This window comes from Coregonus clupeaformis, unplaced genomic scaffold, assembly GCF_020615455.1.
Source record: "Coregonus clupeaformis isolate EN_2021a unplaced genomic scaffold, ASM2061545v1 scaf0824, whole genome shotgun sequence".
Taxonomy (NCBI): Eukaryota; Metazoa; Chordata; class Actinopteri; order Salmoniformes; family Salmonidae; genus Coregonus; species Coregonus clupeaformis.
Window position 1 is genome coordinate 6,860 of NW_025534279.1, and position 14,657 is coordinate 21,516.

At 43.9% G+C, this 14,657-nt stretch overlaps 1 protein-coding gene across 3 annotated transcripts; it reads left to right on the top strand.

Moving 5' to 3' along the window:
- Positions 1 to 262: 262 nt before the first annotated feature.
- Positions 263 to 12,304, top strand: LOC121551564 (GTPase IMAP family member 7). 3 transcript variants are annotated; one of them, XM_041864272.1, is made up of 3 exons: positions 263 to 317; positions 10,347 to 10,436; positions 10,551 to 12,304. In XM_041864272.1, exons 2-3 carry the CDS (start codon positions 10,355 to 10,357, stop codon positions 11,474 to 11,476), a joined length of 1,008 nt encoding a protein of 335 aa, XP_041720206.1. In that variant the 5' UTR covers positions 263 to 317; positions 10,347 to 10,354; the 3' UTR covers positions 11,477 to 12,304. The 3 variants fall into 3 exon arrangements, with proteins under 3 accessions (XP_041720206.1, XP_041720205.1, XP_041720207.1); XM_041864271.1 differs by lacking the exon at positions 263 to 317 and adding an exon at positions 5,799 to 5,877; XM_041864273.1 differs by lacking the exon at positions 263 to 317 and adding an exon at positions 5,799 to 5,877 and having other exon boundaries at positions 10,557 to 12,304.
- The last annotated feature ends 2,353 nt before the right edge of the window (positions 12,305 to 14,657 follow it).

Here is a 14,657-nt window from a genome sequence, read left to right on the forward strand (position 1 = left end):
TGAAGTATGGCACTGACAGACTCTATATACATATTCTCTGTATCTGACAAATGTTGTTTTATGGTTGTTGGCACAAGGCCAAGGAGAGTACTTGATCATAATTTATCCCTGCCCTGGATTGGGTTTTGGCCTAAAACACTTTCTGATTGGCTAGAACGTACTAGTTACAGGGAAAATGAAACTTATATGCAGGGAAAATGAAACTCATAATATGTGCAGGGAAAACGAAACTCATAATGTATGGTGCTGCACATTGCTTCAGCTCTCATAGTCACAAGAGGAGGCACCAATTCACAGATCATTTAACTGCAGTAAAAGTGAGTATTCAACTTTATACCAGAGTCATATTTGCTAAACGTTCTTCAACAATCTACTCTACTTTACTTTGTTTATTTTCGTTTTACAGGGACAGTGCACATGAATCAATATTACTGTAAATGTGCCAGTTTTAGCCAGCCGGCTAGTTTTCAACTGCAGTCCCTCTCCAATAGTTGAATAACTGTATAGCAACTGGTATTGACGCCTTCATGCCAGGTCTTTATGCATGGTTGTTCACCGCAGTAAATTAGTTTTGACTTTCGATATTCGGAGTTCGCTCATCAATAGCTCTCCGACGGAAGGTCCTAGGATGATGTCGATGTGCCCTTGAGCAAGGCACTTAACCCTAATTGCTCCTGTAAGTCGCTCTGGATAAGAGCATCTGCTAAATGACTAAAATGTAAAATGTAAATGAGAGTGATATATCTAGAATTAGATGATGGTAAATTATTATTATTATTATTATTATTGACCGATAGTCAAACTCTTCCAATAATTTCTGACATTCAGGTGGTTTAGTAACCGTCGTAAAAGTGCAATACAGGTGATTGCATGCAATTCCCATTCAGGAGGGTCAACCCAATATGAAGATTACACACACTGCATAGGGCCTCCAGTCGCTGAAGGGCCCAACATTTTTATTAGTTACCTCTAACTACTAAGGGTGCTCCATATCTAGATGAAATGGAGATGTAAAACCATATAATGTGAAGTCACTGACCCCCGTCATCCATGCTACTTTCGTTAGAATTCCAGTTCACCACTTCCCTGATTTTATAGGCATATTTATTGTGATAGGTCTAACTTTCAATACCTTTCTATCCATATGAGCTACAGATCTACAGACACGTGTGGTGGGTTCTTTGACCTCTCTTATCAAAGGTACACCTTTAATTTTTTCAAAATTCCCTGCCTTTGATTTTCTACAAATATTTTTCCTATTACAGCTGTGGTTATTAATTCACATACAGATCACATTTTCAATAGCTTCCAGTCCAAATGGCATATACATATAAAACCACTTGATGTTAGGTCACTGACCTCCCTCCTCCATAGCAAGGTTATAATAGTAAACTGAAACAAAAACAAAAAAACGAATAATGAGAAAATAATTTAGTAAACTGAAATAAAATAATTAACAAACCTGTTTGAAAAACTAAAACTATACTGAAACTATTATCTTCCACTCCAAAACTAACTAAAATCTAATAAAAACCATAATGAATTATGATGTTTTTTTTTATTTTCTAAAAATGTTGGGCAAAAATTGAATGGGGTTTTCAATGGGGTTTGAGCTTTTATTTCTAATGGGTTTTTCAAGCTTCTCAATCTGGCGTGTCACATTGAGATTGGGCGCGTCTGAGTGGTAATGCTCAAGCAACCGACTGTAGACAAAAGTCAAGGAGTTAAGTCAAGGGGTTTGTATACACTGCTCAAAAAAATTAAGGGAACACTTAAACAACACAATGTAACTCCAAGTCAATCACACTGCTGTGAAATCAAACTGTCCACTTAGGAAACAACACTGATTGACAATACATTTCACATGCTGTTGTGCAAATGATAGACAACAGGTGGAAATTATAGGCAATTAGCAAGACACCCCCAATAAAGAAGTGGTTCTGCAGGTGGTGACCACAGACCACTTCTCAGTTCCTATGCTTCCTGGCTGATGTTTTGGTCACTTTTGAATGCTGGCGGTGCTTTCACTCTAGTGGTAGCATGAGACAGCGTCTACAACCCACACAAGTGGCTCAGGTAGTGCAGCTCATCCAGGATGGCACATCAATGCGAGCTGTGGCAAGAAGGTTTGCTGTGTCTGTCAGCAGTGTCCAGAGCATGGAGGCGCTACCAGGAGACAGGCCAGTACATCAGGAGACGTAGAGGAGGCCGTAGGAGGGCAACAACCTAGCAGCAGGACCGCTACCTCCGCCTTTGTGCAAGGAGGAGCAGGAGGAGCACTGCCAGAGCCCTGCAAATTGACCTCCAGCAGGCCACAAATGTGCATGTGTCTGCTCAAACGGTCAGAAACAGACTCCATGAGGATGGTATGAGGGCCCGACGTCCACAGGTTGGGGTTGTGCTTACAGCCCAACACCGTGCAGGACGTTTGGCATTTGCCAGAGAACACCAAGATTGGCAAATTCGCCACTGGCGCCCTGTGCTCTTCACAGATGAAAGCAGGTTCACACTGAGCACGTGACAGACGTGACGGAGTCTGGAGACGCCGTGGAGAACATTCTGCTGCCTGCAACATCCTCCAGCATGACCGGTTTGGCAGTGGGTCAGTCATGGTGTGGGGTGGCATTTCTTTGGGGGGCCGCACAGCCCTCCATGTGCTCGCCAGAGGTAGCCTGACTGCCATTAGGTACCGGGATGAGATCCTCAGACCTCTTGTGAGACCATATGCTGGTGCGGTTGGCCCTGGGTTCCTCCTAATGCAAGACAATGCTAGACCTCATGTGGCTGGAGTGTGTCAGCAGTTCCTGCAAGAGGAAGGCATTGATGCTATGGACTGGCCCGCCCGTTCCCCAGACCTGAATCCAATTGAGCACATCTGGGACATCATGTCTCGCTCCATCCACCAACGCCACGTTGCACCACAGACTGTCCAGGAGTTGGCGGATGCTTTAGTCCAGGTCTGGGAGGAGATCCCTCAGGAGACCATTCGCCACCTCATCAGGAGCATTCCCAGGCGTTGTAGGGAGGTCATACAGGCACGTGGAGGCCACACACACTACTGAGCCTCATTTTGACTTGTTTTAAGGACATTACATCAAAGTTGGATCAGCCTGTAGTGTGGTTTTCCACTTTAATTTTGAGGGTGACTCCAAATTCAGACCTCCATGGGTTGATACATTTGATTTCCATTGATAATTTTTGTATGATTTTGTTGTCAGCACATTCAACTATGTAAAGAAAAAAGTATTTAATAAGATTATTTCATTCATTCAGATCTAGGATGTGTTGTTTAAGTGTTCCCTTTATTTTTTTGAGCAGTGTATATCCACTGCATACATGAATCACGGCAAAGTTGGTTCCTGTTTTAGTCATGTCTTTGATCATGTTCAAATCATGATACAAATGAAAGTGATATTTGAGACCTCTCGCTAAACAATTAATTGCACACACATTATGTTTTCAGTTTGTGACTGTGTGATATGGGGTTTAGAAACGTTTATTTCGACATTTATAAAGAAAAGCTTTAATAAAAAATAGCAGTTATGTTGATCTGAGCTTTGCTGTTGGAAAACCACTACAGAGTCTGACTTTCGGCTGTCGCAGATGCACCTCCCACTACTTCACAGGTCGACTTCCGTCTTCAGTCGACTTCATTAGCCTTTCTACTCGAACACACCTAATGAGATTAGCGTGATGCAAGACTTTCTCACACAGTCACACAGAGTATGTGGATGGGTGAGCTTCATGCTGCTACAACGTGGAAGCTACGGGACCAAAATTGCAGAGAAGTTAAGTCTGGCGCTTCAACGCTCCTGGTTGTTGCAGAAATTGACCCACTACTACTGTTTACTTTGTGCATCTACGCCATCTCGCTGAGTCTACCTTTAAACCTAACCTAACGTATGACCTGACCCATCACCTTATGCATTCCTGCACCACAATGCAAGAAGTGACATCCCAAAAATAACTAAAACTACAGTACCAGTCAAAAGTTTGGACACACCTACTCATTCCAGGGTTGTTCTTTATTTTTTACTATTTTATACATTGTAGAATAATAGTGAAGAAATCAAAACTATGAAATAACACATATGGATCATGTAGTAACCAAAAAAGTGCTAAACAAATCAAAATATATTTTATATTTGAGATTCTTCAAAGTAGCCACCCTTTGCCTTGATGACAGCTTTGCACACTCTTGGCATTCTCTCAACCAGCTTCATGAGGTAGTCACCTGGAATGCATTTCAACTAACAGGTGTGCCTTGTTAAAAGTTAATTTGTGGAATTTATTTCCTTCTTAATGCATTTGAGCCAATCAGTTGTGTTGTGACAAGGTAGGGGTGGTATACAGAAGATAACCCTATTTTGTAAAAGACCAAGTCCATATTATGGCAAGAACAGCTCAAATAAGCAAAGAGAAATGACAGCCCATCATTACTTTAAGACATGAAGGTCAGTCAATACGGAACATTTCAAGAACTTTGAAAGTTTCTTCAAGTGCAGTCGCAAAAAACATCAAGCGCTATGATGAAACTGGCTCTCATGAGGACTGCCACAGGAAAGGAAGACCCAGAGTTACCTCTGCTGCAGTGGACAAGTTCATTAGAGTTACCAGCCTCAGATTACAATCCAAATAACTGCTTCACAGAGTTCAAGTAACAGAGACATCTCAACATCAACTGTTCAGAGGAGACTGCGTGAATCAGGCCTTCATGGTCGAATTGCTGCAAAGAAAGCACTACTAAAGGACACCAATAAGAAGAAGAGATTTGCTTGGGCCAAGAAACACGAGCAATGGACATTAGACCGGTGGAAATCTGTCCTTTGGTCTGATGAGTCCAAATTTGAGATTTTTGGTTCGAAACACAGTGTCTTTGTGAGGCGCAGAATAGGTGAACGGATGATCTCCGCATATGTGGTTCCCACCGTGAAGCATGGAGGAGGAGGTGTGATGGTGTGGGGGTGCTTTGCTGGTGACACTGTCAGTGATTTATTTAGAATTCAAGGCACACTTAACCGGCGTGGATACCACACCATTGTGCAGCGATACGCCATCCCATCTGGTTTGCGCTTAGTGGGACTATCATTTGTTTTTCAACAGGACAATTACCCAAAACACACCTCCAGGCTGTGTAAGGGCTATTTGACCAAGGAGAGTGATGGTGTGCTGCATTAGATGACCTGGCCTCCACAATCACCTGACCTCAACCCAATTGAGATGGTTTGGGATGAGTTGGACCACAGAGTGAAGGAAAAGAATCCAACAAGTGCTCAGCATATGTGGGAACTCCTTCAAGACTGTTGGAAAAGCATTCCTCATGAAGCTGGTTGAGAGAATGCCAAGAGTGTCAAGTGTCATATCAAGTATCAGATATCAGTGCCTTGGAAAGTACAGTAGTTTTCATTATTGCCAAGACCCTTTCATCCAAAGAGCACCCTTCCTAATACTCTCTAACATTGCTTTGCTACCACCCACGTTGCTGTCTTATAGACAGCACAACATAAGTAGAGGCTCAATAAACTCGTAGTATACAACCTGTTGTTGGATACAATAATTATGCATAAAATGCTTTCACTGTGTTGTTGCTGAAGTATGGCACTGACAGACTCTATATACAGATTCTCTGTATCTGACAAATGTTGTTTTATGGTTGTTGGCACAAGGCCAAGGAGAGTACTTGATCATAATTGATCTCTGCCCTGGATTGGGTTTTGGCCTAAAACACTTTCTGATTGGCTAGAACGTACTAGTTACAGGAAAACGAAACTTATATGCAGGGAAACGAAACTCATAATGTATGGTGCTGCACATTGCTTCAGCTCTCATAGTCACAAGAGGAGGCACCAATTCACAGATAATTTAACTGCAGTAAAAGTGAGTATTCAACTTTATACCGTAGCAGTAATATTTGCTAAACGTTCCTCAACAATCTACTCTACTTTACTTTGTTTATTTTCGTTTTACAGGGACAGTGCACATGAATCAATATTACTGTAAATGTGCCAGTTTTAGCCAGCCGGCTAGTTTTCAAATGCAGTCCCTCTACAATAGTTGAATAACTGTATAGCAACTGGTTTATTGACGCCTTCATGCCAGGTCTTTATGCATGGTTGATGACCGGAGTACATTTGTTTTGACTTTCGACATTCGGAGTTCGCTCATCAATAGTTCTCAGACGGAAGGTGCTAGGATGATGAGAGTGATATTTTTTTAAATATATTTTTTTACCGTTAGTCGCTCTTCCCTTTACAGAGCCTGAAAGTAGGCAATATGCTTTTTCTGGCACTTAGGTGGTTTAGGGACCGTCATAAAAGTGCAATACAGGTGATTGCATGTAAGCAAAAAATAAATATGTTTTGCAATTTCCATTCAGGAGGGTTAACCCAATATGAAGATTACACACACTGCATAGAGGCCCAATATTTGTATTAGTTACTAACTACTAAGGATGCTCCATATCTAGGTGAAATGGAGATGTAAAACCACATAATGTAAAGTCACTGACCCCCATCATCCATACTACTGTTGTTAGAATTCCAGTTCACCACATTGAGTGAGGCGGGTTGCAGGAAAGTATATTTTGTAGAAGGATGGGGAAATATGTACGAGAAATACAAAAAAACAGGGTATTTACAGGCTATTTACAGACACACGACAAAAACAGAACTGCACTACTACGCCATCTTGGATCAGTATTGATACTACTTTTGTTAGAATTCCAGTTCACCACTTCCCTGATTTTATACTTTAATTTTTTCAAAATTCCCCACCTTTGATTTTTTAGAAATATTTATCCTATTACAGCTGTGGATATTAATTCACATACAGATCACATTTTCAATAGCTTCCAGTCCAAATGGCATATACAGCTGAAGTCGGAAGTTTACATACACCTTAGCCAAATATATTTCAACTCAGTTTTTCACAATTCCTTACATTTAATTATAGTAAACATTTCCTGTCTTAGGTCAGTTAGGATCACCACTTTATTTTAAGAATGTGAAATGTCAGAATAAAAGTAGAGAGAATGATTTATTTCAGCTTTTATTTCTTTCATCACATTCCCAGTGTGTCAGAAGTTTACATACACTCAATTAGTATTTGGTAGCATTGCCTTTAAATGGTTTAACTTGGGTCAAACATTTCGGGTAGCCTTCCACAAGCTTCCCACAATAAGCTGGGTGAATTTTGAACCATTCCTCCTGACAGAGCTGGTGTAACTGAGTCAGGTTTGTAGGCCTCCTTGCTCGCACACGCTTTTTCAGTTCTGCCCACATGTTTTCTATAGGATTGAGGTCAGGGATTTGTGATGGCCACTCCAATACCTTGACTTTGTTGTCCTTAAGCCATTTTGCCACAACTTTGGAAGTATGCTTGGGGTCATTGTCCATTTGGAAGACCCATTTGCGACCAAGCTTTAACTTCCTGACTGATGTATTGAGATGTTGCTTCAATATATCCACATAATTTTCCTTCCTCATGATGCCATCTATTTTGTGAAGTGCACCAGTCTCTCCTGCAGCAAAGCACCCCCACAGCATGATGCTGCCACCCCAGTGCTTCACGGTTGAGATGGTGTTCTTCGGCTTGCAAGCTACCGCCTTTTTCCTCCAAACATTACATTTACATTTACATTTACATTTACATTTACATTTACATTTACATTTACATTTTAGTCATTTAGCAGACGCTCTTATCCAGAGCGACTTACAGGAGCAATTAGGGTTAAGTGCCTTGCTCAAGGGCACATTTACGTAATTTAGCAGACGCTCTTATCCAGAGCGACTTACAAATTGGTGCATTCACCCTATAGCCAGTGGGATAACCACTTTACAATTTATTTTTATTTTTTTATTTTTTTGGGGGGGTGGGTTGGGGTAAGGGGGGGTAGAAGGATTACATTATCCTATCCCAGGTATTCCTTAAAGAGGTGGGGTTTCAAATGTCTCCGGAAGGTGGTGAGTGACTCCGCTGTTCCACCATTGGGGTGCCAGAGCAGCGAACAGTTTTGACTGGGCTGAGCAGGAGCTATGCTTCCGCAGAGGAAGGGGAGCCAGCAGGCCAGAGGTGGATGAACGCAATGCCCTCGTTTGGGTGTAGGGACTGATCAGAGCCTGAAGGTACGGAGGTGCCGTTCCCCTCACTGCTCCATAGGCAAGCACCATGGTCTTGTAACGGATGCGAGCTTCAACTGGAAGCCAGTGGAGTGTGCGGAGGAGGGGGGTGACGTGAGAGAACTTGGGAAGGTTGAACACCAGACGGGCTGCGGCATTCTGGATGAGTTGTAGGGGTTTAATGGCACAGGCAGGGAGCCCAGCCAACAGCGAGTTGCAGTAATCCAGACGGGATTAAGATGGTCATTATGGCCAAACAGTTCTATTTTTGTTTCATCAGACCAGAGGACATTTCTCCAAAAAGTACAATCTTTGTCCCCATGTGCAGTTGCAAACCGTAGTCTGGCTTTTTTATGGCGGTTTTGGAGCAGTGGCTTCTTCCTTGCTGAGCGGCCTTTCAGGTTATGTCGATATAGGACTTGTTTTACTGTGGATATAGATACTTTTGTACCTGTTTCCTCCAGCATCTTCACAAGGTCCTTTGCTGTTGTTCTGGGATTGATTTGCACTTTTCGCACCAAAGTACGTTCATCTCTAGGAGACAGAACGCGTCTCCTTCCTGAGCGGTATGACGGCTGTGTGGTCCCATGGTGTTTATACTTGCGTACTATTGTTTGTACAGATGAACGTGGTACCTTCAGGCGTTTGGAAATTGCTCCCAGTGATGAACCAGACTTGTGGAGGTCTACAATTTATTTTCTGAGGTCTTGGCTGATTTCTTTTGATTTTCCCATGATGTCAAGCAGAGGCACTGAGTTTGAAGGTAGGCCTTGAAATACATCCACAGGTACACCTCCAATTGACTCAAATGATGTCAATTAGCCTATCAGAAGCTTCTAAAGCCATGACATCATTTTCTGGGATTTTCCAAGCTATTTAAAGGCACAGTCAACTTAGTGTATGCAAACTTCTGACCCACTGGAATTGTGATACAGTGAATTATAAGTGAAATAATCTGTCTGTAAACAATTGTTGGAAAGTAGATGTCCTAACCTACTTGACAAAACTATAGTTTGTTAACAATACATTTGTGGAGTGGTTGAAAAACGAGTTTTATGACTCCAACTTAAGTGTATGTAAACTTCCGACCTCAACTGTACATCTAAAACCACTTGATGTTAGGTCACTGACCTCCCTCCTCCATAGCAAGGTTAAAATAAACAAAAACTAATAATGAAAAAAACTATATAGTAAGCTAAAATAAAATAAACCTGTTTTTAAAACTAAAACTGTACTGAAACTATTATCTTTCACTCCAAAACTAACTAAAATCAAATAAAAACCATCATGAATTAAGTTGTATTATTATTATTTTATATTTTTTTAATACTGCAAAATACTCTAAAATGACGTTGGAGGTGGCTCGTGGTAGAGGAATTAACATGAATTATCTGGCAACAGCTATGGTGGACATTCTTGCAGTCAGCATGCCAATTCCATGCTCCCTCAAAACTTGCGACATCTGTGGCATTGTGTTGTGTGACAAAACTGCACATTTTAGATTGGCCTTTTATTGTCCCCAGCACAAGGTGCACCTGTGTAATGATCATGCTGTTTAATCAGCTTCTTGATATGCCACACCTGTCGGGTGGATGGATTATCTTGGCAAAGGAGAAATGCTCACTAACAGGGATGTAAACAAATTTGTGCCAAATTGTTTAGAGAAATAAGCTTTTTGTGCGTCTGGAAAATATGTGGGATCTTTTATTTCAGCTCATGAAACATGGGACAAACATTTGACATGTTGTGTTTGTATTTTTGCTCAGTGTAGACACTGTACATTTTTCATGTTAGAGAAGCTTCCATTGAAGAACACTCTCTGGGCTCTATTGGATAAATAACTCTCCAACCATGTGATGGCAGGGGATGTGAAGCAGAGTAAGCCTATTGTTTAGATTGTTATATCAATCAGCTAAGAATAAATTCTAATTGGTTTAACGATATGGGAATGCGGCCATACATTATCTGATGAGTCACTGTAGAAGTGTGGATTGGTTTTGTTGGTAATGACTAGGGTTGCAAAATTCCAGTAATTTTCCCAAAATTCCCTGGTTTTCCAGAAGTCCTGGTTGTAGGATATTGGGATTTCCATTTATTTCCTTCCTGATCCCGGGAGTCTTACAACCGGGATTTCTGGAAAACCTGGGTGTTTGAGACAATTTACCAGAACTTTACAACCTTACTAATGACATCATTGTCTGTTTCTGTGATTTTGGTTGGTCGCTGTAGCTGTCGAGATGGCACAAGGAAGAGGAAGGACTCCGATGATTCTATTGCTGGTAACACTGTGTCTGCAAACCTTCACTGGTCAATGTCAAGGTACGCATCCACATGCTTCACATGCACACAGAACACATGTTCCTCTCTATCTTATCTAGAAGCTTGCTTATATGATCAACTCAAGCATCCCCCACTTATTGTCTGTTTCCACAGATTCAGGGCAGCCCTCTGATCTGAGGATTGTTCTGGTGGGTAAGACTGGAGTGGGGAAGAGTGCAACAGGAAACACTATCCTGGGGACAGAGGTGTTTAAAGTGGAGGCCAAAGCTGAGTCTGTCACTGCAAAGTGTAAGAAAGGGAGTGGAGAGGTTCATGGGAGGAAGATCGATGTGATTGACACACCAGGACTCTTTGACACAACAATGAGTGTAGAGCAAATGAAAAGTGAACTAGAAAGGTGCATCTACATGTCAGTTCCAGGACCCCATGTGTTCCTGTTGGTGATCAGGCTAGGGAGGTTCACAGAGGAGGAGAGGAACGCTGTGAAGTGGATCCAGGAGAACTTTGGGGAAGATGCCTCAATGTACACCATGGTGCTGTTCACTGGTGAAGATCAGATAGGGAACAAATCAGTTTCTGAGTTTCTGAAAGAGAGCAAGGAGCTGCAGAAACTTGTCACAAGCTGTGGGAACAGATATCACTCAATCATCAATGTCAAGAGAGAAAACCGCACTCAGGTCAGAGAGCTGCTGAGGAAGATAGAGCAGGTGGTGGAGGATAATGGAGGACTGTACTACACCAACCAGGATTATAAGAAGGCACAGGAAAAGATCAAAGAAGAGATGTGGAAATACTGTAAATATGCAGCACTTGGTGGGGCAGCAGTAACGTTAGCAGGGGCTTTTTTTTCTTCTCCAACATTGGTGACAGCAGGTCTAGTTGGAGGCCTCAGCCAAGGGTATGAATGTACTAAGGAGATGTTTGGCCTGCCACAGATGAATTTTGCTGAATTGTTAACACAGAATTTTTTTGGCTTAGAAGGTTTGGCGCACGCACGTCTAGCTCTAGCTAGGGGCACGACGGGAGTGTTTTATTATCCTGGTCCTGGGGACACAAAGGGGTGCACATTTTCGCCATAGCACTACACAGCTGATTCAAATGATCAACTCATCATCAAGCTTTGATGATTTGAATCAGGTGTGTAAAGCAAAAACAATACTGTACACCAAAAATGTGCACCCCTTTGGTTCCCCAGGACCAGGATTAAGAAACACTGCACTAAGGAGATGCTTGACCTTTAAAACACCAGAGGTGCGTTCAGTTGGTTAAATGTTTTGCTATGTTTTGCGACAGTGTACTGATCTACATGTTTTCTTACAACTGAGATGCGTTTGCTCCTATTTTATGGGTATGACGGGGTGTGGACCAGAGGCAACTGAGAGCGAGGCCAGACTGATCTGTGGACACCAAATTAGAATGGATTCATTTCGGTCCATGGTCCATGTGCATGTAGAGTGTGCGAAGTATAAAATGCCCTCTTTTCTCATTGGCTAAATGGATGGTTACTTAACCATCGGCCCGTCAAAAAACGAATCTAAACTTTTTGTTTGTGGAATTGGATGGAAATTGTATGGATATTGACGCGTCATCTCCCCTGACCGTCAACGTACGATTACTACTGAGAAAGCATTGGATTCACGGATACGGATAAAATCAATGTGCCGGTCTGGCCTCGCCCTTATTCCCTGACTGGCTTGCACAAAACTCCTGCTGAAGTGGTGTGCACTATACACAATCACCCAATCAACAACAAGAGTTAAAATGCTCAATGCTCTATTTAATTAAACGTTCACTACACCTTCTGAACGAAGCAGGTGTAGGCCAAATTTATTTTATTGGCGATATATAGTATGTGCATTATGTATTTAGTGGTATTAAAAGTATTAAATGGCAGTGTATGTTTTTATAGGGGTTGTGATGTCACGAGAGGCTGTGTCCTGGAGGGACGTTACATCCCCCTGAGATGGCTGCAAACCCAGACAGCTATGGCTCCATCTGCTGGTATGGTCGGGAACTCCAACCCTCTATGGCCAATCTTCCCACGCAGCTGAAACCAATCAGGAGCTGATGAGCTGAAGGTTTGTTGAAGGGAAGAGACACGGTCTCCAAGCTGGGCTCTCTGGAGGACAAGAGTGCTGCACGTCCACTTCCATGAGGAATATAAGGATTTGGAGATACTTACCTTTGGGAATACTCACCTTTGGATATATGCACCTGTGGAAATACGTGGGGGACATTTGGAAGGACGTTTTGCTGGGTTGGCCACTAGCTGCAACGTGGAAGACAGTAAGACTGGGGAAAAGTTATTTGAGCGAGGGAGAGTTATGATTTTGGATGTGGAAGAGACATCCCTGAACTGTTAACCCTTAAGAGCCACCAGAGAACAGTATTGTGTTATACTTTCGTTAGTTTCCCAAGCCCTTTAATAAAATCCTTGTTTTGGTTGAACCTGGTCTCCTTGCACTACTTGAGCAATCCCGCTGAAAGCTGTGTAGCCTCTCGTGACGTCACAGATGGTGGAGAATACGGGCACGCCAAGCGTTAATAGTGCATGTCAGAGGAGGATACCGAAGGTTTGATCACCCAGTTTTCCAAGTTGGCCGTAGGCTCCCCGCCGACTGAAATGGAGGACATATTGAAAGCCCTTGTTGCTGGCCAGCAAGCCCAGATGCAAGCAAACGTGGCTCTCTTGGAGGAGCAAAAGAAAGCCAACCTTCTGAAGGCAGAGGAATTGCAGTTGCAGAGACAGAGGGTGGTCCAAAATACCCGCCCAATAAAGGCAAGTGACTTTATATCTAAGATGGGAGCTACCGATGACATTGAGGCATACCTGCATGCATTTGAGGCCACGGCCACTAGGGAAGCCTGGCCCAAGCAACAGTGGGTTGGTCTGTTAGCCCCCTTTCTAACCGGGGAAGCGCTGAATGCTGTCCGGGACCTGGGCCCTGACCAGGTTACTGACTATGATGCCCTGAAGTCTGAGATCCTCAGCAGATATGGACTCACAAAGTTTGGTATGGCCCAGCGCTTTCACAGTTGGACCTTCCAACCAGACCAACCTCCTCGGGCGCAGATGCATGAACTTGTCCGAATCGCAAGGAAATGGCTGGATCCGCAGAGGAATACAGCAGCGGCGGTGGTGGAGGCCGTTGTGGTGGATCGTTACCTACGCGCCCTGCCTTATGAGGCAAAACGGTTCATCAGTCAACAGGCCTTGACCACGGCTGATCTGACCGTGGAAGCTGTGGAAAAGTACCAGGCCACAGCGGAGATGCTGAATGCTTCCCGAAAAGACCCCAGGAGTGCGGCCCCACCACAAATGAAAAGAACCCGTCCAAAGGACCCCAAGGTCTCGAACCCAGCCACGTCAGGACTTATCCCGGCTCCAGGGGGAGCCAGAAACCAGGCGGGTCCAAGAAGAGTACACCAGGAGGGGGAAACTCGACAGTGTTACCGGTGTGGGGAGATGGGACATATCTCCTGGCAGTGTGGGAAACCAGCCGAGGAACCTATGCCCACTGCGGAGTCCTCCAGCTCAGCACCCACACACCGTTTTGCCTCGCTCTTGGGAGTCGTAGATGGCGGCCCCGATCGACCCCCCACCTGCCCGGTAACTGTGAATCACCATGATGTGGAGGCCTTACTGGATTCTGGTAGCCGGGCCACCCTGGTGCGTAAGGATTTGGTGGGCCCAACGTGTCTGACCCCGGGAAAGTCCTCCCAGTTTCCTGTGTCCATGGGGACACCAGAGAATACCCCATTACTGAACTTACAATGACCAGCACACGGGGAACCATACACACGACGGCGGGGTGGTTGATTCCCTCCCCGTCCCTGTCCTAATTGGGACGAGACTGCCCAGCCTTTTACCCACTCTGGAGAGAGTCTCAGGAGAGGATAACCCGAGTACCTCGGAAACGGAGAGGCAAGACTCATCCTGGGAAGGCTCCGGTGCAATCCTCCGAGTTACTCACTCCCGCCCGGGCTCTGATAGGGATGGCAGGTGCCCAGACCGACACCGAGACTGGTCCGGATACGGGAGAAGAGAACGCAGCCCAGGAAAGTGCTCCGTTCTCCAGTGAAGAAGACGTCCCAGGCACCCAAGAGCTTCCCCCTCTCACAGGCCAGTATGGTACGGCTCAATTACAAGATCCTACTCTTGCAAATGCCTTAAGAAATGTGCAGGTATTAGAAGGTGTAGTGTTAGGTGATAAGACAACCCCTACTTACCCCCATTTCGCAGTAAACCGGGGTTAGTAT